The 23404-nt window shown below is 56.3% G+C and overlaps 3 protein-coding genes across 9 annotated transcripts; 2 read left to right on the forward strand and 1 right to left on the reverse strand.

Moving 5' to 3' along the window:
- Positions 1–484: 484 nt before the first annotated feature.
- Irf3 (interferon regulatory factor 3) lies at positions 485–5389 on the reverse strand. 2 transcript variants are annotated; one of them, XM_004866902.4, is made up of 8 exons: positions 4974–5389; positions 4256–4428; positions 3258–3429; positions 3103–3173; positions 2804–2960; positions 2305–2685; positions 1164–1279; positions 485–713 (listed from the first exon to the last, which is right to left on the reverse strand). In XM_004866902.4, exons 1-8 carry the CDS (start codon positions 5008–5010, stop codon positions 528–530), a joined length of 1293 nt encoding a protein of 430 aa, XP_004866959.1. In that variant the 5' UTR covers positions 5011–5389; the 3' UTR covers positions 485–527. The 2 variants fall into 2 exon arrangements, with proteins under 2 accessions (XP_004866959.1, XP_012921780.1); XM_013066326.3 differs by having other exon boundaries at positions 5116–5319.
- A 28-nt stretch (positions 5390–5417) lies between these two features.
- Bcl2l12 (BCL2 like 12) lies at positions 5418–11027 on the forward strand. 4 transcript variants are annotated; one of them, XM_021245769.2, is made up of 8 exons: positions 5418–5492; positions 6112–6226; positions 6420–6562; positions 7427–7513; positions 7590–7681; positions 8107–8394; positions 8931–9036; positions 10742–11027. In XM_021245769.2, the coding sequence occupies exons 2-8, from the start codon at positions 6120–6122 to the stop codon at positions 10801–10803; spliced, it is 885 nt and encodes a 294-aa protein (XP_021101428.1). In that variant the 5' UTR covers positions 5418–5492; positions 6112–6119; the 3' UTR covers positions 10804–11027. The 4 variants fall into 4 exon arrangements, with proteins under 4 accessions (XP_021101428.1, XP_021101427.1, XP_021101429.1 ...); XM_021245768.2 differs by having other exon boundaries at positions 5425–5540; XM_021245770.2 differs by lacking the exon at positions 8931–9036 and having other exon boundaries at positions 5425–5540; positions 10742–11026.
- A 3146-nt stretch (positions 11028–14173) lies between these two features.
- On the forward strand, positions 14174–23126 carry Prmt1 (protein arginine methyltransferase 1). 3 transcript variants are annotated; one of them, XM_004866897.4, is made up of 11 exons: positions 14294–14412; positions 16462–16515; positions 17038–17139; positions 18976–19131; positions 19244–19307; positions 20492–20634; positions 21136–21223; positions 21301–21416; positions 21818–21968; positions 22142–22263; positions 22855–23126. In XM_004866897.4, exons 1-11 carry the CDS (start codon positions 14377–14379, stop codon positions 22936–22938), a joined length of 1116 nt encoding a protein of 371 aa, XP_004866954.1. In that variant the 5' UTR covers positions 14294–14376; the 3' UTR covers positions 22939–23126. The 3 variants fall into 3 exon arrangements, with proteins under 3 accessions (XP_004866955.1, XP_004866954.1, XP_012921873.1); XM_013066419.3 differs by lacking the exon at positions 14294–14412 and adding an exon at positions 16715–16816 and having other exon boundaries at positions 16462–16519; XM_004866898.3 differs by lacking the exon at positions 16462–16515 and having other exon boundaries at positions 14174–14412.
- The last annotated feature ends 278 nt before the right edge of the window (positions 23127–23404 follow it).

Raw genomic sequence — 23404 nt, forward strand, 5'->3', positions numbered from 1 at the left:
GTACTTGGTCCCCTCTCACCCAGAACTGCAGCCCCATCAGGAAAGTGCAGGGGCAGGGTCACAGCCACCAGGACAGGCAGGCCCCACATGCTGCAGAGGGCCCAGGCCATGGAGGAGAAGGGGCATCTGCCCTACATAGCATAGGCGGTGTTGGGCTGGATTCACCTCAGGCTTCCCTGGGGAAGCACAGGTCGAATCAGCCCAGGGTTCTCACCCAGGTTGTTTTCTATTTGTGCCTTTTGTCTCTGTAAGCTTCAGTGTCATCATCTGTAAAATAGGTGGCTGTCACCTCCTCACCAGATCCCTGGGAAGAGGGAAACAGGTAACAAGTGTCAGCTGCCCCCTGCATGGTGGCTGGTCCTCACGCATTGGGCACCTGAGTGATGGCAGCCGCACTGATGAGGAACAGAGACCCCATCAGGAGCAGCAACCAGTTGTGGGCAGGGTCAGCCTGGGGACACCCAACACCAGGCACACACACGAGTGTAGCAGGGACTGCTTTATTGGTGGAAGTGGATGGCCAGGGCTCAGGCCTCCCTGGCAGCCTGGAAATCCATGTCCTCGACCAGGTCCTGCAGGTAGGCCTTGTACTGATCGGAGGTGAGGGAGAGGGGTTGGCTGTTGGAAATGTGCAAGTCTACGGTGTTTTCTAGTGAGGAGGCACCCTCCGACCGGGCCAAGTTTAACAGGACCTTGAGGCAGGTGGGGATAATCTGAGGAAGGGAGGGGAGAAGGCTGAGTTAGGGAAGACACCTAGCCAGTGTCTTCTATGGGGAGGAGTGGACCACAATTCCCAGCAGCCCCCAGCCTAGCCCAGAATGAACTATGGGGAGCAAGGCTGCTGCACACCGTTGTTTCCCCCATAGTCACAAACACAGGAGCCAGAGTCCCAGGGCTGGACAGTTTGTGGTCAGGACCCCTGGGAGGCTGCTAGGACTTAAGATCTGCCAACTTCCCCAGGGCCTGAAGAGTTCAAACAGGCTCCGGGGTGAGGGCAGGTTGTGAAGGACAGCCTTAAGCTCCTGGGGATGAGGAACTAGGACAGCTGACCCTTGGAAGTTAGAATGTCGCAGAAGGACTTCTGGGAGTTGTAGATCCTGATGCAACCTCTTCCCTCTGCAAGACCATGCCTCCCACCCTTAGGAGCCCAGGGCTGCAAGCACCTTGACCATCACAAGCCTCCTGACCCACGGCTGGTTGTGGGGCCATGACTCCCCAAGGCAGAACCAGAGAGTGTAGCGTGGCGAGTGTCCACTTCCTTCCATGAAGGCAATCAGATCTGGGGGCCCAGGAGTCTACTCAGAGAAGGAAAGACCCTCTCCCCACCACAAACCTTCAACTCAATTAGTAACCCCACCATTTCCATTAATGCCCTCTGCCACGATGGCAGGGGGCTGCCCATCTGAGGAAAGTCCTTGGAATTCTGCTATAACCTGAAGTGTTCCTCCTCCCTGCTTCCCACTTCCCTACTTCCACCCCAGCACCCGGAGCCCCATCTTTTGAGGGGGAACCAGGCCCTGAGGAGGACAGTCCCACCCCAAGGACGCTCAGTGGAGTTCAGTCGGGGTTTGCGCTTCCTGCTCTTTAACTCTTTGAGGCTTTGCTGTCCAATATGTGGACAGTTGCCACATGTGGCTATTTAAATTTAAACTGTAACTAAGCCGGGTGTAGTGGCACATGCCTATGATCCCAGCACTTGAGAGGCTGAGGCAGGACTGCCACAAGTTTGAGGCCAGCCTGGGCAACATAGTGAGTTCAAGGCCAGCCTGGACTATATAGTGAGACCCTGTCTCCAAAAAACAATTGTAACTAACATGAAATAAAAATTCAGACTCACTCCTCAGTTGTACTTGGCTCATTGCCTTTCACCAGGCTGTGTAGCTGGTGGGTACCATACAGGACAGCACAGTCCAGCTCATTGCTGTCACTGCAGTTCTACTGGCCAGCAAGCCCCTAAGGGTTTTCTTTCCTGCTAGCTATTGGGGGGGGGGCAGGAGATGGCACCAGGGCTTCACACTTGCTGGGCAAGTGGTCTGCTGCTGAGCTGCATCCTCAGCCCTCTGGCTGTTTGGACATCCTCTGTAACAATAATGGCAATGACAGTGGCACCCAGTTCCCTGGGACTTGCTGTGCTGGACCCATGGACCCCCAGCTGCAGGGGTGGAGAGGGGCCAGTCACTCACGGGAGAGCAGGCCTGTCCTTTGCTTGGGCACAGAGGGGCAGGCTCTGAATTCAATCCCACACTGCTGGGCCCTGGAGCCCTTTACCCAGCCGCCCCTCTGCTTTCCACACAGGGCACTCACCTGCCACAAAAGGCCCCAAGTCAAACACGTTGCGGTCCAGGTCCTTGGTGACTTCGCCTTTGTGCCCGTGCTCACAGTCAGGGAGCAGCTCCTCGCCCATGGCCCAGTATGCATGGCAGTGCCCCAGCCGCCGGGCACAGAGCCGCTGCCCTGCCCGCCACAGAGCCAGGCCTCCGCCCAGGCTGCTGAGCACACGCCTCACATAGCCTTTCACCCCCTGGTCTGACAGGGACACCTCAGGGTCTGGCAGTGTTATTGACTGCCCAGGCAGCATCCTGTTCCCAGCTTCTGAGCCCACAAGCCGCAGGCCCCCTTGGGGGAAGATGGTCTGCTGGAAGACCTGGTGGCCCCGGTAGAAGGCAGTCACCTCAAACTCCCACTCTGAGTGACGGCAACAGCAGTGGCAGAGGGAAGGGGAAGGGGAAGAGATCAAAGAGACCAGGTGAGGGCCCACTGCGCCCACTGTAGCCCTGCCATCCCACAGCTGGCATGCACTCACGTTCCTCGGACACCAGCAGCTGCTTCAGTGGGTTTTCAGAGGGTGCTGGGTTTGGACAAGGTATGGGGTTGTCCAAGTGCAGAGGACTCCACTCAGGGGCCCTGCCATCTGGGAGTGGGACCAAGGCCATGTCATTCAGCAGGTCCAAGATGTCTTCCTGGAGGAAACAGCCAGACATTTCATCAGCCTGGGCAATGTCAAGTGGGTGACAGGAAGGAAATGGAGAGGACAGAGGACAAGGCCTTGATGGGCCCGTGGAACAGGGCAGGGATGGGGCAGAGGGCTGGGTGCATCTTCACCTGGGTGTCAGAGGTACTGCCTCTCTCGTTGGTTTCCGGAGAGGTGTCGAGCTGGGAAGAGTCCCTCGCTCCTGTGGGGAAGGGGTGAGCAGAGTATGGACTCCAGAGACCACCCCAGACCCCAAGCCTCCGAGGAAAACCCTGCTTTGGCACACCTGAGTCCACAAACTCGTAAACCTTATGAGGGTCGTGAGGGTCCTTGCTCCGGTCCTCAACTAAACGCAACCCTTCCTTCCGGTTCAAGGCTGATCGGAAATTCCTCTTCCAAGTTGGCAAGTCGGGCTTATCCCTCCCAGGAATGTAGGCGCCGCTGGCCTCAGCCCAGGCCTGTGGCAACAGCAGTACAGGATAGTGGGAGGGGACCATGGCCGTGCTCCTGGGGTCCTACCTTGCCTCCTCCAGTCTTAACTCCTCCCAAATCCACAAGATCCCATCCCCAAAATCTTGGAGTCTCTGCACCCCAAGCTCCTCCATCCCTGCCCACCTCCAGCTTTCTAAGCTCTAGCATTTTTTTTTTGGAGACAAGTTCTTGGTATGTATTACAGGCAGGCTTCGAATTCACAGTGATCCTCCTGCCTCAGCTTCTGGAGCCCTAGGACTACAGGCCTGGGCAGACATCACACCCTGCTCTCTAACCTAGTTTTCCAGGCCCTACTTGGTGTCTAACTCCAGCACACCCTCTATGATAACACCACCCCTCACATTCTTTTTTTTTTTTTTTTTGGTACCGGGGATCAAACCCGGGACCTTGCGCTTGCGAGGCAGGCTAAGGAACCACCTGAGCTAAATCCCCGGCCCAACCCCTCACATTCTTAACGGTTTACCACCACTAGTTATCCTAATTTGGTGGTTAGTAACCCCGTCGCTAAAGTTTCAAGAAGTCTTCCACCAGGGCCCCACCCATGAGCTCCCAGCCTCCAGGACGCATTTCCTTAGAGATCCAAACCCACTTTCCCGGAGTAATCCCTTCCATCCCTGTCGCCCAACATCAGGCCGATTCTGCCGGCCCCGCCCCTCCGGTTCTAACTTCACCTATTAGTGTTACCAGAAGCCCGTCCCGCCAAATTGGCCCCGCCCCCTCGGAGTAGTGTACTTTCTGCTTTGCGCGGAGCTCTCGATTTCCCACACTCCCCGTACTCCCGGGCTCACTTACCTGGAAGATGCCGAAGTCTTCCAGATGCGCATCCTGCCTCAGGCCATGCTTCCAAGGAATGCGGAAGCGCTTGCACCTAGCGTCCAGCCAGGCCACGCCCTCCAGCTCCCCCCGGTCCAGCTTCGATAGCAGCCAGGGCAAGATTCTTGGCTTTGGGGTTCCCATGGTCCGGCCTGCGCGTACAGGACAGTACCTGGGCGCGGGCACCCTTCAAGGGCCGCTCGCCCCGAGCTTTCGCACTGAGACCTCCCTCTCCCCAGCTACGGGGTAGGCCCTTCACCCGTGTTTTCCTGGGGTACAAACAGGGGACCTCTCCCATGCTCCTATCCTTCGAGGACTCTCTATATCCGGGGTCGACCCAAGCGAATTCAGCAGCCGCTCTAGCCCCTCAATTCCTCCAGTTCAAACTCTTCTCTTTCCTAGTGTAAACCCTTCCCTCACCCACGTCATCAAGCAGGTAACCCCACTTCCAGAATAGAGCCTCCTTCCCTAGTTATTTCAGTACAGCTGCTACTCCCGTACTTTCCCCAGGGAAGATTCCCCCTTCCCAATTCCCTGCCTCCACAACACCCCCAGGAAAAACACACGCCCGCGCTCTAGAGGGGACTTTTTCCTGTTTGCAGAAATCACCCTTCCCTTCCCCCCAGGAATCCTCAGTGTAGACGCCTCCTCTCTTCCTCCTTCCTCCTGGCTTTTCCTAGTTTTTTCTATAGCCGACCTCCAGCGCTAGCCATTGTAGTAGCTCCCTTCTTCATTCAGAGTACACAGCCTTTCTCGGCAGCTATCAGTGCAGATCCATCCTCTCCCTCGATCTTCGCTTCGATGCCACCAGTTCTCCCCAGCTCTTCCGCGTTACCTACCCTGGGAGGGTCGGGGCGCGCGGGGTACGGGACTGCACCCGCTTTTTGGACTCCGGGCAGCTCTCAAACTCGAATCTGCGAACCCCGTTTCCTGTCAGCTAAGCTATGGGGTGCCGGGGCTTTCCTTTCGATTGATTTTTCTGTGGTAAAAACAACTTTATTAACCCTTGAGTAAAAATTCAAAAGACAAAGGGGAGGGCCGATGAACCCAGGCGGTTCCTCTCACTCCCTTTTTTGGTTTTCCTGCCACAGGCATGCTGGGAACGTCATATGCAAATTAGGCGACACTCCACCCCGCCCTTTCTACATTGGGGCGGTTACCAAATAGGCGCAGTGCGCAGGCGCGGGAAAGTTGAACTAATAAAAGTTTGTACAAAGTGAGTGGAGGCGGGGGCGGGGACGGCAGCGGCGGGGCCCCGGACCAGGTGAGCAAGGTGTTATCGAAGGCTTGGGTGAGGAGGGAAAAAGAGGGGGCCAGGATCCAGGATCTGCCATCCTAATCTGGCTTCTCGCTCCAAACGCCCGGGGTCTCCGAATACAGCCTGATAGTTGGAACTACACTTCCCAATTGGCTGAGGGGCGAACAAGCTCAGAACAAGGGTACTGTTTGCCGCAAAGCCTACTGGGATTGGTAGTTTCTGATCCTCTTACGAGGTTAAGTAGCTTGGCATTTGGCTTCTTCAGAATCCCAGAGTCAAAGCTCAAGCCCCATTCTTCCTCGAAGATCCAGGAGTCCACGCCCCTAGCCATCTTCTCCCTTAGATCCCCAGATTTCCCTTTCCCAGGGTAAAGTAGTCATTCCTCATCCCTCAGGTCCCTGTGGGGACCCGGGAGTCTTGCTCCCAGGAACCCAACTCTTTCGGAAGGACTCAGCACCCCATTCATTTGGAGGCTATGAGTCCTGGTCTGCTCTTCATTCAGATCCCAGCAGTTTGGACCCCAAGCCTTCACTTCCCACTGAACCTTGAGTTCTTTCGTCTGCCTTCTCTCTCACAGCTGTCTCCATGGCAGGCTCGGAAGAGCTGGGGCTCCGGGAGGACACGCTGAGGGTCCTAGCTGCCTTTCTGAGGCGGGGTGAGCCTGCCGGGTCCCTCACTCCATCTCCACCCAGGTAAGAGGACTTGCTCTCCTCCCCCAGGCCTACATCTGGGTTGAGGGCTTCTCTGACTCTTGCTCCTGGTCTCAGCCAGTCTCCTCTCTTCATATCTGGCTCCCTGGGGTTCCAAAGACAGGGCCTCCACAGGACGAGAAAGGGACTGCTTGTAGGAGGTCTCTGGGGTCACTGTCTGAGGTCCTCTCCCCAGGAGCCTTGCCCAAGTGGAGCCAACGGACTTCCTGAGCCGCCTTCGAAGATGTCTTCCCTGCCCCCTGGGACAAGGAACTGTTCCTCCTCAGTCCTCTCGGCCTTGCTCTCTGCCCCTGCACCCCTGCTATGGCTCAGAACCTGGTAAGAGAACCTCTAGAACCAGTAGGGCCAGGACCCTTGGTTCCTAAAACACAGACAAGATAAGATACTAGTTCAAGGTCACTTGGCTAGTGGGTACCTATGTGGGGTCTCCAGCACCAGTCTGCACCATCCTGCCCCTACCCCAGCTCAGTTAGATTTTTGTCAGTCATGTGAGTTAACTGTGGAAAAGGCTTTTGGCCTTAAAACAAAACAAAACAAAACAGGGTCTTGCTATGTAGCTCAGGGCTGGTCTTGAACTCAGGGATCCTTCTGCTTCAGCCTCCCAAAGGCTGGGATTACAGGTGTGTGCCACCACCCTAGCCTACTCCCTATCTAGTAGTTATTTCTCTTCCCATACAGGTTTCTGTCCCCTAAGAGTGTCCCTTTAGTAGAAACAGGTACTCCCAATAGAGGCAGGACACCTGGTTTTTATTTGTATGACTAGGAAAAATCCTATTGCTTTTCTGCTTCTCTATTTTTCCAGGAGCAGAGTAGCAGGTCATCAGGTTTGATCAAGAGTGACTGACAGGTTTTCTCTCATAGGTGAAGCAGAATAGACTAGTAATGGCTGCTGAGGGTTCTAGCATGACAAGGAATTTGCAGTGTGGGAGATGAATGCTGTGATCAATTGGTGATGTCTGAAATGTGTGAGGGATAGGGTGGTAAGGTAGGAATGCCATGTGTTTGTTTGCCTTCCTTGGATGGAATAATCTTCAAAGTTCAGTCTAATGCTGACATTCTGAGTTCTATTTGGGGATACAGTAAAGTGGAAATTGCAGAATTTGGGGATCTTTTACCACGTTTTCTCACTGGGCTTCATTTTACCCCAAGGAGACCAAGTATCATTGACTGTTTCCATCCTAGGCCCAGCTACTCCTGACTTCTATGCCCTAGTGGCTCAGCGGCTGGAACAGCTGGTCCAAGAGCAGCTGAGATGTCCGCCCAGCCCAGGTGAGGACAGAGGGGCCCTGGAGAAGGAGGAAGGGAGCAGGGCTCTGTCCCCAGGCCAATTCTCTTCTGCTCCTAGAGTTGCAGGGCCCCCCACCCACGGAGAAGGAAGCCCTCCTGCGGAGGCTGGTGGCCTTGCTGGAAGAGGAGGCGGAAGTCATCAACCAGAAGGTGACAGACCCCCTGTTCCATGCCCTAGTGAGGACAGGAGTTGCGGGATGGTGGGGCCCTGGGATCAGATGCTGGATCTACATTTTCTTTGGAAGATTGGGTAGGGAGAATGGGACAGGACTTCAAAGAGGTATATGGTCGGGGCAGTACTTTAAAGTAGTGGCTTCCTGCGGTTGTTGAGGTGGCAGTGCCTAAATGCAGGGGGTGTGGCTCGGAGATTAGCATCCTACAACTCTGCTAAAGTAGGACTTGGCTCTGATTGGCTGTCAAGAACTCTGGGGGCGTGAATTAGCAGGTTCTAGGCCACCTTGGGAGCCCTTTTGGCAGAGTCCATAGAGTCAGAAGAGGGGATGGTTGGGGCGGGGCGTGACTAGTACGCCGGTTGACTGAGGTCAGCCCCGCCTCTTCCCCCATTCATCCCGCAGCTGGCGTCAGACCCCGCCCTGCGCCGCAGGCTGGCCCGCCTGTCTACCGGCTCTTTCGCCCGCCTAGTGGAACTGTTCTCCAGCCGGGAGGGCAGCCCCGGCCCCAGCCGCGCCAGCCCCTCGCTGCCATGCCCTGGGCCCCCACCGCCTTCCCCAGAGCCCCTAGCCCGCCTGGCCCTGGCCATGGAGCTGAGCCGGCGCGTGGCCCGGCTGGGGGGCACCCTGGCCGGACTCAGCGTGGAGCACGTGCAGAGCTTCACACCCTGGATCCAGGCCCAAGGGGGATGGGTGAGCCACCAAAGCTTCTCTGGGCCTCAGTTTACCCAAAATGTGCTGTGATGGAGGCGGTGGGAGTCGCGCGGTTTCCTTGTAAACCTCTCAGCTCCCAGCTCCACCATTCATTCGATCTGTTACTGAATCCTTGCTTCTCACTGGGCACTGAGATGCCTGCTGGAACCCTGTCTGGCTAAAGGCGCTGGTGGACACGAGCTGCCGTGACACCGCGTGGGCTGGGCCCCTGCCTCAGTTTCCTCATCTGTAAGGTGGGAGAGTGGTTGTACTGCCGTGAGGGTTCTTGTGGGGAGTAGGTCCAAGCACTGCCTGGCACCTGTGGGCATTTGTGTCATTGCCTGGTTACTGCCTGCCTCTGCTCTGCTGCCCACCCAAATGCCCTTCTCCAGGGATCCCTTCCCCTGCCTCCTTGGTTCTGCTCTTTCTGGGGTGCCCTGGGATCAGGGGGAGGCTTCCCGGGCTCTCATTTATTTATGGTTTGGTTTGGTTTGATTTTTGAGACAGGCTTGTCTTGAACTCTCTGTGTTCTTTAGGCTGGCCTTGCACTCCCAGTGATCCTCCTGCCTCAGCCTCCAGAGTGCTGGGATTCAGATGTGAGCTACCACACCCAGCTGCCGGGTACTGAACCCAGGGTCTCAGGTATACTGCACAAGTGCCCTACCGTTGATCTACACCACAGTCACTGACTGGGTGTAGTGATACGTAGCTGTGATCCCAGCCACTCAGGAGGCTGAGGCAGGAGAAGCACCTTGGACACATAGCAGTTCAAGAGCAGCCTAAACTACACAGAGAAATTCTGTCTCAAAAAAAAATATCAAAACTTTAAATTTTAAAAAGGGCCGGAGCAGGGTACACACCCAACACTAGGGAGGCTCAGGCAGGAGGATCCTGAGTTCAAAGCCAGCCTGAGCTACACAGTGTAACCCTGTCTGGAAAACAAAACAAAACAGCCGGGTATTGTGGTGCACACATGTGATCCCTAAACTCAGGAAGCTGAGGCAGGAGGATCGCCAGGAGTTTGAGGCCAGCCTGGGCTATATAGTGAGACCCTGCCCCCCCCAAAAAAAAAGTAAAGAAAAAAGGAAACAAAAGAAAAGCAAAAGGGAGTAGACAGCTCAGTGCTAGAGCGCTTGCCTAGCATATAAGAGAGCCAGGTTCAGTACCTAGCACTGCAAAACGGCCAGGTTCTTGGCCACACCCCCCTACTCCCTCTGGGCTGGAGCATCTATCCTGAGGATGGGAAGCCTTTCCACAGTACCCATGCGGTTTCACACCTGTTTTCTGCTGCCTTGTGTTTTGTCCTCCCCAACTCCTCTTCTGAGGACCAAGCAGTCACCTCTTTTGCCCCTGGCTTTACCTCCAGTACGGACTGGGCTCCAGGGTGCTGGGTGATCTGCAGCTGTTCCCACCTCCCTGGCGTCAGTCTCCCCTGGTCTTGTGGACGCGGCCTCAGTCTCCAGCCTTGCAGGTCTTGCAGAGAAGGACCAGGCCGACTCTCAGGATGTAATGGGGGTGGGGGAGGCTTGTAGGGCTGGAGCAGGGGAAGCGACAGGGAGGGGACAAGGGATGGCAGCAGAAGGGCCGGCCAGACCCTGTGTCACTGTGAACTTGGACTCGGCCGTGGAGACCTGAGCTGATGTCCATGTTCTCTCGCGCCCTCTGGTGGCCACTCGAGGGAAGACCGCGGGGAGAGAGCGGACCGTTTTGCGGGTGGCTGGACTGGAAGGACGGGGGGCGGGCTGCCTCTGAGCTCACTGAGGGGGAAGCTGACTGGAGGGGTGGGGAGCGGGCTTGAGGGAGCTTGAGAGACCCTTGCGAGTGTTCTGGCCAGAGGGAGATCCCTTGGACCTCGGCAACACCTTGAGTGTGGAGCCATCTGGGCATGGTGGCACGCACATGAGGGAGGCAGAGGCAGGAGGCTCACAGCGCGTTCGAGGCCACCCTGGGCTACATTGTTGAGGGTCAGGATGAACTACAAAGGGAGACCCTGCCTCCACCCCCACCCCACCCCCAAATGTAGAACTCAGCAAACAAGCTTCAGTGCTTGGAAAATGGGCTGCTGTTACAGAAAGGCAACAGGCGAGACCAGATGCCAGGGCAAGGAGCTCAGTAGCATACCCGCTAAAACCCCGCCACAGTCCCATGGGGTTCTGTCCCCTATCCTTGTCCTGCCAGGGCGGAGAGGGAACGGGGCCTGCAACCAGCACAGAGCCTCAGCTCTTAGTGATCCAAATCCCAGGACGCCACACCCCTGTCTGGTTCTCCGGACACCCCCCCAACCCCCACTACTGCGCATGCGTGGCGATCGCCTCCTTGCCCTCAACTGTGCTGCTGTCCTTTCCAGGAGGGTATCCTGGCTGCATCCCCGGTGGACCTAAGCTTACCCTTGGACTGAGCCGGTCCTGAGAAGCTGCTACAAAGACTGGACCTCAAGCCCCGCCCTCTTCGTTTGCTTTTCCCATTTTTCTTCCTCAGGGCGGTGCGGGTGGTGGCTGCTCTACCTGAATTGCCAAAAAGAATTTGTATAATAAAAACTCTTAATATTAAAGACTTTTTGGGCCGGGGATTTAGCTCAGTGGTTCCGCTGCCTGCCCTGCAAGCGCAAGAACCCGAGTTCGATCCCCAGTACCAAAAAAAAAAAAAAAAGACTTTTCAGTGTATTTATTCCTTGGAAACTGAAGCTTTTTCCTCTTCCAGAGTAAGAACTGGAACCCAGGCACTCAGACGTATTAGGCAAGCTCTCTGCCACTAGCCCTAACATCCTAACTAGGGGAGGCTGGGGCAGGAGGATCGCCACACGTTTGAAGCTAGCCTGGGCTCCATAGTGAGTTCAAGGTCAGCCTGAATTACATGGTGAGACCCTGCCTCAGAAAATAACAAATTTGACAGAAGAGGCAGACACCGTGGCACACACCTGAGATCATAGCACTTGGGAGGCTGAGGCAGGAGGATCGCCAAGAGCCTAAGGCCAGCCTGGGCTACATAGCAAGAGCCCGTCTCAAAATAATAATTTAAAAAATATAAACTGGGGGCTGGGGATTTAGCTCAGTGGTTCCGGCGCCTGCCTCGCAAGCACAAGGTCCAGAGCTCAATCTCCAGTACCAAAAAAAAAAATTATATATATATATATATATATATAAACTGGGTGTGATGGCTCACATCTGTAATCCCAGCACTTGGGAAGCTGAGGCGGGAGGACCACTGCAGGTTTGAGGACAGCCTGGGCTACACAGTGAGTTCCAGGCCAGCCAGATCTACATAGCGAGACCCTGTCTCAAAAAAAAAAAAAAAAAGAAAGATGTACCCCACAAAGAAAATACCAGTGTTTGAGCACATACTGTATGACCCATTCAAGTGAAAATTTACATTGGGTGTATAATCCCTGCTACTTCAGAGGCTGTGGCAGGAGAGTCAAAAGTAAGACCCATCTCAAAATAAAAAGGGCTGGGGATCTAGTTCAGTGGTAAACTGTCCCTGGTTCAATATCCAGCACCAAAAAGAAACTTTTTTAGACAAGAGGGAGCTAAACTATAGTAACAGGAAACAGTGATGCTTCTGAGGTTGGGTGAGGGGCATCAGGAAGGAATTTTGGGGTGATGGATATATCCTATAAATTCAATAGGACAGCAGTTACACAGCTGTATGTATCCCATCTCATCAAACTGAATTGGGTGCATATTTTGCATGTTAATTGAACCTTTATTAGAGTTGGTTTAATGAGTAGGAGGATCGCAAGTTTTAGCTCAGCCTGGGCAACTTAGCTACTTAGCAAGAGCTTGTTTCAAAATACAAAAGAAAAAGCTGGGGCTGTAGCTCAGTGCAAAAGCCCCCCGCCCCCTTTCATCTCCAGAGGGGGGAAAATTAGCTCAGGGCCAGGGATTCAGCTCAATGGTGCCACCATCTGTCTCCGAAGCGCAAGGTCCTGAGTTGGATCCCTGGTACCAAAGTGAAAAAAACCCAGTCCTAATTGTGTAATTTTTTTTCTTTTCTTTTGAGATAGGGTCTCACTATGTAGTCCAGGCTCACCTTGAATTCTCAGTGATCCTCCTGGCTCAGCCTCCTGAGTGATGGGATTATAGGTGTACACCACCACACCTTCAGACGGGGTCTCACTATGTGATTCAAGCTGGTCCTGAACTCATTATGTACCCCAGGCTAGTCTCGAATTTGCAGCAATCCTGCCTCAGCTTCCCCAAAGAGGGCATTACAGGCATGCACCACAATGCCTGGCTTGTATTTATTTAAAACTCATTAAAGGTCGCCAGCATCTAATGAGAGCTCTCAGTCTGTATGAGCTATATTTACTGGCCGTAAATATAGAAATTTTTTTCTTCCTTTCTTTTTTTCTTCAGTACTGAAGATTGAACCCAGAGCTTTTGCACTGGGCTACATCCCCAACCCTTTTTATTTTGTATTTTGAGATAGGGTCTCCCTAAATGGCTAAATTGCCCAGGCTGGGCTCGAACTCGAGGTCCTCCTGTCTCAGCCTCCCAGAGGGACTTGATTATAGGCAGGGGCCACCACGGTCACCTATGGAGCTCGTCTCGAAGAAGAGTGACCCTTCCAAAGAGGAGGGGAAGGGCCTGTGTAATGGCACAGAAGTGTGACTGTGTGCTGGTCTCAGGCAGCTAGGACAGGATCAGGAGGCCAAGAGAGACCGGGAAGTGTTTGAGGCCAAAGTTAGTGGGGAGGAAACGGCCAAGTTGGGGCCCTGAGACTGTCCTGGGGTTGCCCGGGAGCCGGGTTCGGGCGCCCAGCAGCTGAGGGGGCGGGATTGGGGATGACAGTTGTCAGGGTGTCTGGCTGGGAGGTGGGGCTGTTGGGATTTGGAGACCCAGGAAGAAGCGCTGCTGGGACGGAAGTGGCAGTACGGAGAGGCGTCCGCACCTAATAAAAAAGGAAATATTGGAAATCTAGTGTGAGTTTGCCAGTGAGGAAGCAGGCCAGGAGGTACAGCCTGGGCAGCGGCCCAGAGCAATAGGAACGGCTCATCCGGGGACGGGAGAGAAGTTTGCAGCGAGGTCTGTAGTGAGGCAGGAGGAGCAGGGCTCACGAACTCAGCCCTTCGCATAAGCCCTCATGCAACCAGTAGCTTCTGCAAAGCGAGGAAACCTTCCCGGGAGGTGACGTCTACGCGACCCAGGACCGTGCAATAGGAGTTGCCCAGACAAAGGGAGGTGGGTGTTCCCGGCACGGGGTGGGGCCTGGCAAGGGCCAAACGACCTGAGAGGGGGCGATGGGTTTCCACAAACCTGAAACCATTAAATAGAGGGGTTAACGCGTTGATCTCTTATGCCTACTCTTGACTTGTTTCGGGAGCCCAGACAAATCCTCCCTCTCTCGGCCTCTCATTACTTCGGGTTTTCCCCCTTGTTCCTTCTGGATTTTCCCTCGGCCTGGGAGCATCCCCCGAATAGGCGATGAGTGACAGTTAGTTTAGTCCAATCGCAGTGTCTGAAGGGCAGCCTTTTCCCTCCTTATGGGCCAAGTGTGGTGTCCTTTTTGAAGCCAATAGCTTGGGGAGGGCTGACCAAAGGCTTCAAACGTCACCATTAGATTAACCAATAGAAGCGACTAAGAGGCGGGTCGACCTGCTGATAGAAGGCTCTGTTTCAAGAAGTACACTTAGCGCAGAGCCTGCCGGGAAGCCTTGGGGCGGTGCTGGGCGGGAGCTCTTGGTTGATTTTGCCCAATCATCTGACGCACTCTTTGAGACAGACCGGTGGCTTTGCCCATCCCGATCCCCTTGAGGAGGCGGGACTCTGAAGGCCAGGCTGGGCGGGGCCCTAATCTTTGATGGGCGTCTTCTTTACCCAATTACTAGGCGATGTTTTCAGATGGGTCGCCTCCATTACCAATGAGATCTTCTGGCGGGGTAGCGGTGGGCGGGTGGTAGACCCTCCGGTATAAGGCGGTCCCGGGGGCGTGAGAAGAAAGGGGGGGTCTCGGCGGCCGGAGGAGGAGTAGGTGCGGGTGAAGATGGCGGCAGCCGAGGCCGCGAACTGCATCATGGAGGTGAGTGCCTGCAGCGCCGCTGGGGGCAGGGGGCGGCTTAGGTTGGTGTTTTATACTTTTGTCGTGGGGAAGGGGCCCTGAGTCGACGACGTGGGTCTGAAGGCCCTTAGCTGCAGTACGGGAGCCCCGGATGCTCTGTATCCGGGGATATCTTTTGAGGGGGGGGTGACTCTGGTTTTCAGGGGCCATCGGTACCTAGCGGAGCCTAGGGTTTCGGCCCCCCTCCCACGTGGAGCATTGCTGGGGGCGCTTCCGGCCGGGCCCCCACGTGGACTCGGCGCGGTGGGTGGGGAGGGGGTGTGCCGATCCCGGGGGCCAGGCGGGCTCCACGTGCGGGACCAAGGCCCCGCCCCTGGCGGGGGAGGGGCCCCGGGGGCAAGAGAGGCTGCGACCCCCCTCATGAACCCCCAGTCTTTCTCCTTGGGGACCAGGACACGTATCGTGGGGCGGGATTTTCTTGGGCCCCTCCGCGATGTTAGGAGTTAATTGTAAGGGGCCAGTGCTTCTGGGCCCTCGATATTGCCCTTCCTGGGTCTGGGGGCATCTACCGGGCCTCCGATCCAGGTTCCATGGATGCTGGGTTTGGGCTAGGAGAAGACGGAGACTAGGTCCCCCTCTGTTTTCGGTCCTGAATTCTCCCCGTCCCGGGGGCTTCAGGAGCTGGAGGATGGGGCATGCTCCTGTGACCTCCCTTTGCGTGGTGGTGGGGCATCTAGACCCGAGAGCCTTCTTGAACAGGCGCCGGGCACCCCCTGGTGGACATTTCTGGCTTGTGGGAGGGACATCTTTTTCATGAGGCGTGGCCCAAGGGTCGCCTTCCCTTCGGAGCCCTGTGGGTTGGTCAGATCTGCCAGAAAGGAATTGTGTTGGATTAAATGTGTGTATAGCCTGCGGGCTTTACTCTCTCCTCTAGCCCTTTCTCTGCTCTGGAATTTTTGAGGGTAGGAGAGAACACCACCCTCTTCCTGAAGATTTTTGGGGGTCTGGATGCCAGAAATAGTTTATACTCAGGTCCAGTGAGGGAGTATCCATGGATGTTTCAAGACCTTGGGCTGGGGTTGTCTGGTCCCGAGCCAGAAATCTCGGCAGCCACCATCGCTGGCTTGGGAGAGGGAGGAGGGGCTTGGAGCCCCCCTTAGAGTGGGTCACTGGGTTGGCCCTTGAAGCGGATGTGGCCTGGGTCCTTCCTTCCCTCACCCTGCAGCATTCTTTGGGGGGGGGGAAGATCAGCCCCCACATACATGTCATTCATCTCTTTGGGGGACAGTGACCCTCCCCCATTCACCTCCCTTGGCTCTTCTGGGCCAGGGGCAGTTGAGGCTTGGGGAGCATCTCCCAGAGCTTGCCTCACCTTGAGGGGGCGGCTTCGGGATGGGGAGGGTTGTGTGAATGGAGGCCATGGGCTCTGTCCCTGGGGCATGTTCCTCAGAGGTGCTGGGGACAGGCCATCCTCCCCAGTGCTGCCTTCCTAGGAGAGGATAAGAAGGACACTGCTCCTAGCTAGCTTTGTTTGGGCACCAGGGCCTGGGAGACCAGCTGTGGTGGGGGTGCCCGTGTGCCACACCTATTTTCTGAAGTCTGCTCAGACAGACGAGGTTTGCAGGGGTGGCAGGTGCCCAGTGCCCACTCTGCCAGGCCCTCCCACCAGCTATTCAGGGCACATCAGGGTGTGTGTCGGGAAGCGTCATCTAATCTGGGGATTAGGTGATGAGGGGAAGAGACAGCTGGCTGTGCCCGTGTGCCTGGTGGGTGCCAGTTCCTCTGGCCTGGGTGGGGAGGAGTGTGGTCAGCTACTGGCCAGAGAGGAGCAGCGTGGGGGCAGGATGCCATCTCTCCAGCCTCAGCTGGGATCGGAGACCCCCTACTTCTCTCTCTACCTCTCCCATCCCCTCCTGAAACAGCTCAGCCTCATGGCCTGCTCGCTCTGCCCCCACACCCCACCCAAGAGAAGCAAAACCAAGGTAGCCCACTGCCCCAGAGCCCAGGCCTGGCCTGGCCACCCCAGCCACTCCCAGTAGCTAATCCTTTCTCCCTGTTACTCTCTCCTAGAATTTTGTAGCCACCTTGGCTAATGGGATGAGCCTCCAGCCGCCTCTTGAAGAAGTAAATATCCTTTTGTGAGACCCCTCCCCACCTCCACATAAATACATCTCACCACACATCTGGCCCTTCCCAAAGGTCTAACCATGATCCCTCTTACTTCAGACGAGTTTCCCCCATGCCCCAACACAATGCACTCTAGGTTCATAGCCCCCGCTGGCCTTCCTCAATTCTGTGGCTACTTCCTTAACTCCACCTCCAGCCCCCCTTGGCTCTTCCCTTCTGTCTGCCCCAGTTCTGCCTTCCCCTCCCCTCCCCAGCTGTGGGCTGAGCTAGAGACGGGGGCAGAGAGACTGGAGAGATGGTAGGCATGGCTGAGGTGCTCTGGGGTGGGTCCTGGAAGTAAAAAATGGGGTTGTTAGGTTTGGGGTCCTGGGGGAGGAAGATGGCAGGTGGGGGCTATAGAATTGCCCGGGTATGATTTAGGGGGATTCTATACTATTCTAGAGGAAAAAGTAGGGACTTGTAGGTTTAATAGGCTATGAGGATCCCAGATTTGACCCCTTCCACGTCCACCCTTGCTAGGTTTCCTGTGGCCAGGCAGAAAGCAGCGAGAAGCCCAATGCCGAGGACATGACATCCAAAGACTACTACTTTGACTCCTATGCCCACTTCGGCATCCATGAGGTGAGTGCAGGCTGTGCTGCTCCTTGGGGCTTGAATCCTGAGGGTTCACCCTTGGAGAGTAGTGGAAGCCACTTCCTTTCCTGGCGGCTGGCCGCCCCCCTTCCGCCCCCTCTACTGCGCCTGCGCACCAGTGGGTCTCCTTTCAGCCGTTGCCTTGGAGACTAAGGTTAGCCTGGCACTCCTTGCAGCTCCTGAGGCTGGAGTGAGAATACGCAGGCGTGCCTGAGACCTCAGCCAGAGGTCAAGGCCTGCTGGTCTCTCCTGCCCTCTAGTGACTGGCGGTGGGACTGCGCTCCACCTGCTCTTGTCCTGACTGCTCTGGAGCCTTTAAATTGAAACTTAGGTCCCAGAATGCAGCTTACGTGGTCTTGTAAGAAATCCCTGCCCCAGACCGGGGATGTAGCTCAGTGGTGCCGCAGCGCCTGCCTGGCAAGCACAAGGTCCTGAGTTTGATTCCTGGTACCGCAAAAGAAAAGAAAAAACTCCCAGCCCCCTCCAAGCCTTTTTTTTTTTTTTTCAAGCCTTTTTTAAAAAATGGAGGGAGCCAGGATTGGTTGCACATGCCTATAATCCCAGCACTCTGTGAGGCTGAGGCAGGAGGATTGTGAGTTTGAACCTATCTTGGGCAACTTAGTGAAACTCTACTTCAAAATAAAAAAGGGCTGTGGTTGTAGCTTAATATGAAGGCCCTGAGTTCAATTCCCAATACAGTAAGTCCCTGACTTCTGAACATTGGAGATGCAAACTTTCACAGATACAAGTGCTGCTGGGTGCTCACCGCACAGTGCGACAGTGCTCAGTGGTACAGCACCCAGTCAGAGCCCGGGATGTCTGGAAGCCAGAGGAAAGGCAGTGGTGATGTGGAGGGGACTGCTAGGAAACGCAGCAGTACACTTTGGATATTTGTGTCAAAGGTGTGTGAGACTGACTTTGTCAGACTTACAAGCGAATCTGACTTACTGCACTGCAGATAAATAAAAATGGAAGTTGTGGGCAGGGAGGTGTAGATTAGCGGTAGAACACTGGCCTAGCGTGCGCTTCACCCTGAGTTTTATCCACAGCACCACCAAAGCAGTAAGATACTTTTCTTTATTTTTCAGTGCTGGGGATTAAACCGAGGACCTGCGCACTGAGCTACATCCCCAGTCCTTTCTTACTTATTTTGAGAGGAGGTCTTACTAAGCCATCCAGGCTGGGCTCGAACTTGTGATCCTTCTGTCATTACATCCAGCTAAATTACCATTTTCGTTTAAGTGTATAGCTCTGTAGTGTTAAATTACGGAGGACTTTTTTAGTTTTTTATTTATTCATTTTAAGTTACAGGGGACTTTTTGAAGCCAAGGATTTGGTGAGACACACCTACTTACAGTCCCCATGCTAGGAGGCTGAGGCTTAGTGAGATCCTGTCTCAAAAGAAAAAATTTGGGCCAGGGATTTAGCTCAGTGGTTTTGGCGCAAGTGTAAGCTCCCTAGTTCGATCCCCGGTACCAAAAAAAAAAAAAAAGACCCCCCAAAAAAATTTTAAATGGGCTGGGGGTATAGCTCAGTGTAAACACCTTGGGTTCAGTCCCCAGCACCATAAGAAAAAAGCACACACACACACACACCCCCACACACACATGTGCATGCAGGACACTGGGTCTCATGTGGCCGTGGTAGAACCCAGCCAAGATGGGAGTTTGGCCCAACTCATTTGATTTTACAAGGAAGAGACACTGAGGTACACAGAAGGGAAATGGTTTCTCCGAGGGGGCTGAGCCCTGGCCTGGCCTCACCCTGTGCGAGATGGAGGTTGGGACCAGCCCCCTCGCAAGGCCTCTGAACCCCTTCCCCCAGGAGATGCTGAAGGATGAAGTGCGGACCCTCACGTACCGGAACTCCATGTTCCACAACCGGCACCTCTTCAAGGACAAGGTGGTGCTGGACGTGGGCTCAGGCACGGGGATACTCTGCATGTTCGCAGCCAAGGCGGGGGCCCGGAAGGTCATCGGGGTGAGTCTCCTGGGGTGTTGGCGGCTGGGCCAAGGGGACCGAAGGGGGCCTGGTGGGGGCCGGGACATGGTGGGCCTGGGGGTCTCACCCTGCCTTCTTCCTGGGCCTTCAGATCGAATGTTCCAGTATCTCTGATTATGCCGTGAAGATCGTCAAAGCCAACAAGTTAGACCACGGTGAGTAAGCTCAGGAGGGGATTGGGGTTGTGGGGTGGCATGGTGGATTCCAGCCATGGCCGGGCCCCACTTGGCTGGTCCTCCCCGGGTCTCCTGGGGCAGTCTCCAGTCAGGGTCAAGCTGCAGTGCTAGCACCTCTGAGTGAAGGAGGACAGGAAGCACGTCCATTTTCTCCCTGCAAGCAGTCACAGGGTGACTGTGGAGCCACTGTGAGACATCCCCTGGCTGCTCAGCTGCCCCGTCTGAGTGGCCCTGCCCAGCGCCTCTGTCCAGAGAGGTCTGCAGCACCACACCGCACACCCAGGCGGAAGGGCTGCTGCCTTCCCTACTCGCCCCACCCCGTTCTTGTTCTCACCTGCTGGTAGCCTAGTGTGGTGCAGGGATGTCAGGGCATTCTCTCAACTGCTGTCACTGCATATTCCAGTGTTGTGACAAGTCTCCCATCACTGGGCACACATTTTATTCCTGCCACATGGTGTCACTGCACACCTAGACTAGTGCCTGTGTGATAGCATCTACAGAAGCAGACTCCTCTGGTTAAAACCATGGGTTCGTGCGAGGGTGGGCATGGGCAGGTGACCTTCCAGTTCCCACCAGCTCTACCAATGGGACAGAGACGTGGGAAAGTGCTTGGTTTCCAGATGTGGAGCCCTCTGGGAGCTAAGTGATTCTCTTTATTTGAAAGAGACTGCAATGAACCCGTGAGTGCCTAGCACTCAGCTTCAAGCGCACTCTGTGTGAATCCCTTCCCCTGGGCGTCCTCCTCTGTGTCTGGTGGGGCCAACTGAGACCTGACCATCCGGTCTTTATTCCGTCAAACCCAGGGGCCCCAGGGGCTTCTCTTTGGCACGGAGGGTGTCGGGCAAAGCCAGGGCCTTGTGAGCGCCCAGCCCAGGGCACAGTGTGAAGCATGCACACCCGCCATGTACCATTTCTGCCCCTGCCTGGCAAGTGGCCAGTGTGGGGCCCGGGCTCAGTGGGGAACCGGTAGGTCCTGGGCTCCGTCCCAGCTCGAAAAGAAAAAGCTGGCCAGAATTGTGTGGGAAGTTGAAAATAGCCAAGAGAATGCAGCTTCAGCTCACAGATCCTTAGAACTGGTCCACAGCCAGCCCCAGCCCTGGTGTGGGGAGGCAAGAGCCATCCCAGCGGGGCCCCAGGCTGACGGTGCCCCTGTCCGCCTGCAGTGGTGGCCATCATCAAGGGGAAGGTGGAGGAGGTGGAGCTGCCGGTGGAGAAGGTGGACATCATCATCAGCGAGTGGATGGGCTACTGCCTGTTCTACGAGTCCATGCTCAACACCGTGCTCTATGCCCGGGACAAGTGGCTGGTGAGGCCGGGCAGGTGGCGTTCAGGGGAGAGCAGGAAGCCACGCTGGGTGCTCCCCAGAGGGGATGAAAAGGGTAGGGATGACTGCATTGGTGTGACAGCACCTGAGTGCTCTGCAGGAGACCTGGTAGGCCAGCGTCGCTGCCATCTTGGGGCGCCTTGCGGAGCGAGCAGCCAGTGTAGAGGTCCTGAGGCAGGGGTGCACTTGCTATGTGGAGAGGGGGGAGGGGCCGAGCAGCAGGGCCCAGGTTGCACCTTGCAGACTTTCCTCTCCACCCCCAGCCTGGGGACCCGCTGTGGCCCCCGTGCTCTGGCATCCTCTGGGGGCCATTTGGGGAAGGACTCCGGGATGAGGGCTGAAGCCTGGGCCATAGAGTCTGGGTGGGAGGTGACAGTGGCTGGGCAGGGCCCGAGGACAAGGGCCGGACAGAGGCGGGATCCGTGAGGTTTGGGGCCAGGGGTGCTATGGCTCCGTCCTTCATGCCCCCACCCAACTCTGCAGGCACCAGATGGCCTCATCTTCCCAGACCGGGCCACGCTGTACGTGACGGCCATCGAGGACCGGCAGTACAAAGACTACAAGATCCACTGTGAGCGGGTCCAAGGGCTGGGGGAAACTGAGGGCCCACAGCCTGGCCGCTATTTCTCAACCTGCACATCTCCACAGGGTGGGAGAATGTGTACGGCTTCGACATGTCTTGCATCAAGGACGTGGCCATCAAGGAGCCCCTGGTGGACGTGGTGGACCCAAAGCAGCTGGTCACCAATGCCTGCCTCATAAAGGTCCGGGGGCTGGGCACCACCTGGGCAGTGGGGGAGGCGTCTAAGCCCGCAAGCCTGACCTGTGCACCAAGGTGGTGCCTGAGGCCAGAGCTGCTGCCTGGGCTGCCACACGGTTCACGGGGTCAGATCATGGCTGGGGCGAGCCAGCCAAGCTGGCAGTAAACAAAGGCTGGGGAGGGGTAGTGGCTGAGTTCTGGAGAGAGGGGACAGGTGTCGTGGGCTTGGGTGTGGGGCAGAAGGGACAAGGAGACCTCTGGCAGCCTGGTTTTGTGCCCAGTCACCCAGCTGGCTGTCGGGAGCAGGATGGGCAGGGTGAGGAGCTGCACCCGCAGCCGGCTTGGGCAGAGCCGAGGGCAGTGGCCTAGGCTGGCATGGGCTCACGGCCTGTCCCTGCTCCACAGGAAGTGGACATCTACACTGTCAAGGTGGAAGACCTCACCTTTACCTCCCCGTTCTGCCTGCAAGTGAAGCGGAATGACTATGTGCACGCACTGGTGGCCTACTTCAACATCGAGTTCACGCGCTGCCACAAGCGGACCGGCTTCTCCACCAGTGAGCCAGCGCAAGGGCCACGCACAGGGCTGGGGGCGGGAGGCTTGTCGGTGAGAGGAGTGGGAAGAGGGACACGGAGAGCCCCCTGCCATGGAAGAGCCAGCTGGCTTCAGGCAGGGGACCAGAGTGTGCCGACCACCAGGGCCGTGGTGGCTGATGCACCTGTCCCCCAGGCCCTGAGTCCCCGTACACACACTGGAAGCAGACAGTGTTCTACATGGAGGATTACCTGACAGTGAAGACGGGCGAGGAGATCTTCGGCACCATTGGCATGCGGCCCAACGCCAAGAATAACGTGAGGCGAGGCGCTCGGGGGCCCTCAGATGGGGGCAGGAGAAGGGGGAGGCCTTGGGGTTTTGCTTTCCCCCAGCCCCTGGCAGGATGGGACTCGAGCACTGGGTGGGCACGGTGGGGCCAGTCTGCAGTGGGCAGGTGCCACACAGGGCAGCAACCAGGGCAAGCGCCTCGCTCAAAGCAGGCGTTTCACTGCATCCCCCGAGGGCACTTGGCACTGCATGGAAACAGCTGCCGTTGTTGCTGCAGGGGAGTGCTCCTGGCATCTAGTGGGCAGAGGCCAGGGCTGCTGGTGAACAGCCTGTGGCAACCCATAACTCTCCAGCCCTGGGAGAATCCCCAGAGTAAAGCGACAGGCACCAAAGGGAGGGGTCGCCAGCCCGGGGTGGCCCTGCCCAGCCCCCCACTCCCATGCCCTGGTGCGGGCGGGCTGTGGAGCTTGCCCGGAGGAAGGGCTGGAGGTTTTCCTCAGAAGTTGGCATCACTGCTGTGGCCATGGGCTGAGCGTTGGTCCTGGGAGGAGGGCGCCTGAGTCCTGTCTGGGGCGCTGCCCTTTGCCCCGTCTCCCCTCACCCCACCCTCTTGCCCGCAGCGTGACCTGGACTTCACCATCGACCTGGACTTCAAGGGCCAGCTGTGCGAGCTGTCCTGCTCCACTGACTACCGGATGCGCTGAGGCAGCACCCAGGGCCTGCAGCATTCTAGGCAGTTTTGGGGTCCCCCTTCCTCTCCTTCCCTCCCACAAATGGGGGTTTTAGGGGCCTGGGCTGGGGGAATGGGGAGGGCACATCGTGACTGTGTTTTTCATAACTTATGTTTTTATATGGTTGCATTTACGCCAATAAATCCTCAGCTGGGACCGGGCTCAGCTTCCGGGGTGTGCAGTGGTTTGGGGACCTCTGTATGTTGGGTACCATCCACACAGCTGGGGGAAGGGCCTTGCTTGGGGCCTGTTGGTCTTGTCCCGTTCCTGTCTGTCTCTAGCTCCTCTCCCTTGGTCTTTTCCTGGGGTCCGTGTCCTCTCTGGTTGCCTTGGGAGTCTTATCTTTTTTTCCCGTTTGGGCTACTGGGGGATTGATCCTTGAACCTAGAACCTTTTATTTTATTTTTTTTATTTTTATTTTTTTGCTACTAGGGATTGA

Source organism: Heterocephalus glaber, unplaced genomic scaffold, assembly GCF_053883595.1.
Source record: "Heterocephalus glaber isolate CG9 unplaced genomic scaffold, H.glaber_assembly_v1.0 deba00001744, whole genome shotgun sequence".
Lineage (NCBI taxonomy): Eukaryota > Metazoa > Chordata > Mammalia > Rodentia > Bathyergidae > Heterocephalus > Heterocephalus glaber.